Raw genomic sequence first — 4507 nt, forward strand, 5'->3', positions numbered from 1 at the left:
CGACACAGTTTATCTAGAAAGTATGCAAGCAGGTTGCATCTGAATTTGCGAGGCTTATACGGCCGTATAACATTTTCTATACACTAGCCTACAAATGAATTGACAATAATAGCAACTGATGGTATATCTTTCGTCCTCTTTTTACTAATTATATTTATATAAGAAAAAAGGAGGCAATGATAGGATTTACAGTTTTTATTTTATCATTCATTCTATGTAATTCCTTGTTCTTAGATATTTTCTAGTCAAATCTAAAAACACGGGGCCTACCATGAAATGAAATTCCGAAGGTTCGGACTCAATTTCGTATTTTTGTTCACACCTAAATTGGGCCAGTAAATGGAGCTTAACATTTCGTTCGTCATAAATCATCAAAGTCCCAAGGAATAATATTTTCATATTTTTTATGTTTTTAAACGGTAAGTATTATGTAATTTTAACATTAAATTTGTGTTTCGTTCGGCTCCGAAATTTCGGAAAACATTTCATAGTAGGCCGTCAGATTTCGAAATCTTTGAGATTTCCGAATTCTTTTTCTAAATAACGTACTAAGATAACATAGTGGTTATTTACTCTGTGGTTTCCGACATCTAGGCTTGTTTTAATAGCTACAGTTGACTTACACTGACGGATTCAAATGTCATTGACTTAGCGAATGAATGATATTTGTTGAGTATTCTTAAATTTTGCTTTTCTCCTTATTATTCTCTTCTGTATAGTTATAACTTGAATAATTATAATCAATAAGATATAAAGAAAAATGGCACAAACAGCGGGCGTAAAGCCTATGACCATTGCCGGTCGAGTGGCCTCTGAGAGGGAACGATGTATGGGTATGACCGATGCTGAAAGAGCTTGGCGCAAACAGTGGTTAAAAGATCAAGTCTTGGCTCCCAACGAACCTGTATATGTAGAGGAATATTGGAGAGAAAGGACTAACCCCATTCGTCGTTTCTATCGCAAACCCTTGGATAAATTATTCACTGCCCTTATTCCAATGCTGGTAGTATTACATAACTGTTTATAACCTTTTAATAACAATATATTTGTTATTAACAATGTGATCCTTTTATAATTATTCTAGATGTTTCTATGAAGTAGCATACATATGTTTTGTTATTGCCATTTGAAATTTTATACCTGTACATACAAATAAAAATTTGTTTACAAAAATGTAGAACAAGTAACAGATATGTAGTTTTTTGCAGGGTGAAGAGCGTGCTGTAAATTATAGATATATTACTGGAAAGCTTGGTCTAATTGCTATTGGTGTACTTTCTGTACATTATTATTTCAAATACCAAGGAAATGTAAGTCGATTTTATTTTCTTCTAAACTGCAACAATTACTGTATACATCACAGTGTAATTCATATCTATAGATAATAGTGACAACTTCTATCAGATGGGTTGTCAGCAATGTTACTGCATGTTGTACAAAAATTTTATATTTATAAATTGCTCTGTAGTTATATTATTATATATCAACATACAAAATTATATAGTTATTTAATAATATTAATAAGCAATTATATATGAATCATAAAACATTCCATTTTTTGTACCAAATTTCATTCAAGTCCATTCTGTAGTTTTTGCATGAAAGTGTAACAAATATTCATCTATTGCTACAAATTTTTGCATTTATTATATTAATAGGATTTTATTATCATAGGATTGGACAAAGAAAGGTGGTTGGAGAGTTTTGAGGACCAAACCCACAGTTCTTCCAGGCCAACCAGGTTTCCCATTCAAATCTGAAAGATCCAAGCCTTCTGATTATGCCGACAGGAACTTCAAGAATTCAGTAATTTAAACTTATAGTTAATATGTTTATATCACTGAATTACAATAAAAAAATTATAATTTTACCTATATCTAACATCTATATATGCAACATCTAGTTAAAAAAATATATTATTAGTTAATAAAGTTTTATTAATTTGTATTTAGTTTTATTTTTAAATATTTTATAAAATAATTATGCAAAATGTATTCCTTCTGCATTGAAAGCATGTAATAATTTCATGAAGTCATCAATGTCCATAGTCCTTGCTCTCATTTGGTCAGCTTCTTCTTTTGTTAAAATATCTTGCACTTTTTGTTTTATATCAAAATCCTCAGGCACCTCCTATAAATAAATTTTATATTTTACTAAGAGATATTATCAAATGTATACAATATCAGTTATATCAATTCATGAAGCTTTTGATCTGCTTTAAATTCTACTCCTTGGGTAAAATATGTATGTATAATCTTATATTCCTATATTATTTTAATTATACCTCTTAAAACAAAACTTTGTTGTTTAGTGATTCATATGAAAGAGTGAAATTTATATTTCTTCACATCATCATTTATTGTTTATGAATAAAATCTTACTAGTAAAATAAAAAATAATATAGAAAAGACGCAACATTGAGAGAAATTTTTCATTTAACAGAACCACAATAATTGTGTTAAAAGATATATTAGTCAAGCTTAAATTTACCTTATTATTTAAAGAACAGTGTACTCTGTAGTTTTTCTCCATTACAGCCATTGTAGTGGCATGTTTAAAAGCAGCAGCTAAAGTTTTGTTCTTTCTAACAAATGCTATCCTTGTCAGACCATCCCATTCAACAAAATTTATTGGTGGAGGAGGATTCCGTGGCTCTATCCGCACCACACTAGATTCAACTTTTGGTGGTGGCCTAAAATTATTTTTACCAACCTAAAAAATACACCTACAATTAATATTCAAGTGTATTAAATGAGCAATATTTATATAATACTAATTTTATTAAAAAAAAAAAAAAAAAAAAAACTAAAATAAACTATTAATTGTCACATTTTAATAATATTTATATTGGCTTTACTTATAAAGTTGGGCAATCCCAAAATTATTACTGTCAACAATATATGATGCACACTTTACTGGTAAAAAAATCCATAAGGTGTTATGTCTAATTTGTTATATATGCACATAAGTAAATAAATAAAGCCAATATAAATAATTTTAAAAAATTATATTAATTGAAAAAAAAAATGTAACCTTCATTAACATGTCAACTCGTGCCAGCAGTTGAGTGTTAATTGACAATCTACAATATAACTTGTCTCCTGGTTTTGCAACCAATCTTTGTGCAAACTCTTTTTGGAACATTAAGACTGCACATCTGAAGAATGGTCTGTGCAGCAACAATTTGAACACTAAAGGTGAACTAATTTGGTAGGGAATATTTGCTACACATATATCGAAAAAAGGCAATTCTGTTTTTAAAACATCTCCAACAAGTATCTGTAATTTAGCTTGATAAGGAGTACCTTGAACACGTTTTTGAAGTTCAGCTACAAGTCTGTAATTAAAGAAAGTTTGATTACTACCTTTTATAAAAAAAAAGTCTGACATTAATGTATGGTATATTGAATGTACAAAAGATGCTTAGGTTAAAAAAAAAGTATATTTAACTTTGGAGCAAACTCAAGCACTCATTTTGTTACATTCTGACCTTGTAAATACCTTGTATCAATTTCACAAGCTATTACTTTTTTGACTCTGTCCAGCAATTTGATGGTCATGTTTCCAGTACCGGGACCGATTTCTAAGGCGACATCAGTGGGTCTTAAACCAGCTTTATCAAGCATAGATGTAATAATAAGAGGATTCTTTAAAATATGTTGGCCAAAATCTTTATTAAACTGTATACCTAAAATAAAAGATATTTTCATTTTAGTTCACCAGTACTCACAGTACAAATATTATAACCAAATACAATAATATTAAATCAATATTTTTGACTCACCTTGTTTAGCAATATCATTATGAATCCTAGACTTTTTTTCTGCTTTGATTTTCGGCATTATGAAAATATTAAATTAAATCAGTCAGAAACAGATCGTATTTTATCAAAACACGATATTTATAATATGTTTTAAAAACATGTGAAAATTAAGACAAAAGTTGCACAGAGTAAGTGGGCAATCGCTTGTTAAAATGACATAATATGAAAGTCAAAGATTTTGGATAAAAGTAGGCAAGTGACTGTGATTTATTTCAGAATCGATACCATGAATTAAATAATTTATATTTTTGAGAATAAAAATTTAATTATATAGTAACAGATTAAGATTTCAATTTCAACAAAATTTTTATCAACATGAACTAATTTTTAATAAATTTAAGGCAAAGTTTTTATAATTTTAGTATATGATGTTCCATAAAACAGTAATTTCGCAAAACTATAAATTTAAAGGTAGTGATAGGGAAGTTGCACCTCAGAATCAGTCTTATTAAATTCTTTCTCGAATAGATTTGATTTAGTTTAAAAGTCTTGACTTAAATGAAGATAATATGAAGTAAACTGTAATAGACTTAATTAATATTTAGTTTATGATAGTATATAAATAGTAATTTTGTATAACAATTACGTTAAAATTATATATTAAGGAATAAATTTGACTCCAATTTTTTTCTATAGATTATAAACTAATTTATTCTACCTTTAATAATCAATGTTCAGAATTTT

At 28.2% G+C, this 4507-nt stretch overlaps 2 protein-coding genes across 2 annotated transcripts; one reads left to right on the top strand and one right to left on the bottom strand.

Annotated features, from left to right (window-relative positions):
• Nucleotides 1-621: 621 nt before the first annotated feature.
• On the top strand, nucleotides 622-1947 carry LOC113518156 (NADH dehydrogenase [ubiquinone] 1 beta subcomplex subunit 6). The gene is made up of 3 exons (XM_026902937.3): nucleotides 622-1003; nucleotides 1209-1310; nucleotides 1675-1947. The coding sequence occupies exons 1-3, from the start codon at nucleotides 761-763 to the stop codon at nucleotides 1813-1815; spliced, it is 486 nt and encodes a 161-aa protein (XP_026758738.1). The 5' UTR covers nucleotides 622-760; the 3' UTR covers nucleotides 1816-1947.
• Nucleotides 1933-3993, bottom strand: LOC113518154 (probable dimethyladenosine transferase). Its single transcript, XM_026902936.3, has 5 exons — nucleotides 3785-3993; nucleotides 3502-3688; nucleotides 3034-3337; nucleotides 2491-2712; nucleotides 1933-2130 (listed from the first exon to the last, which is right to left on the bottom strand). The coding sequence occupies exons 1-5, from the start codon at nucleotides 3840-3842 to the stop codon at nucleotides 1981-1983; spliced, it is 921 nt and encodes a 306-aa protein (XP_026758737.1). The 5' UTR covers nucleotides 3843-3993; the 3' UTR covers nucleotides 1933-1980.
• Between the last annotated feature and the right edge of the window lie 514 nt (nucleotides 3994-4507).

Source organism: Galleria mellonella, unplaced genomic scaffold, assembly GCF_026898425.1.
Source record: "Galleria mellonella isolate WM207_F2 unplaced genomic scaffold, CSIRO_AGI_GalMel_v1 utg132, whole genome shotgun sequence".
Classification (NCBI taxonomy): Eukaryota; Metazoa; Arthropoda; class Insecta; order Lepidoptera; family Pyralidae; genus Galleria; species Galleria mellonella.

What these genes read in the sequence shown, in the direction of transcription:
- LOC113518156 (XM_026902937.3), top strand. Translation starts at nt 761, where the DNA reads ATGGCACAAACAGCGGGCGTAAAGCCTATGACCATTGCCGGTCGAGTG. An exon ending in CTGCCCTTATTCCAATGCTG is followed by an intron (nt 1,004 to 1,208) that starts GTAGTATTACAT and finishes AGTTTTTTGCAG; the next exon opens with GGTGAAGAGCGTGCTGTAAA. An exon ending in ATTTCAAATACCAAGGAAAT is followed by an intron (nt 1,311 to 1,674) that starts GTAAGTCGATTT and finishes TTATTATCATAG; the next exon opens with GATTGGACAAAGAAAGGTGG.
- LOC113518154 (XM_026902936.3), bottom strand. Translation starts at nt 3,842, where the DNA reads ATGCCGAAAATCAAAGCAGAAAAAAAGTCTAGGATTCATAATGATATT. An exon ending in GAGTTGACATGTTAATGAAG is followed by an intron (nt 2,713 to 3,033) that starts GTTACATTTTTT and finishes TGTATTTTTTAG; the next exon opens with GTTGGTAAAAATAATTTTAG. An exon ending in ACTGTTCTTTAAATAATAAG is followed by an intron (nt 2,131 to 2,490) that starts GTAAATTTAAGC and finishes ATTTATTTATAG; the next exon opens with GAGGTGCCTGAGGATTTTGA.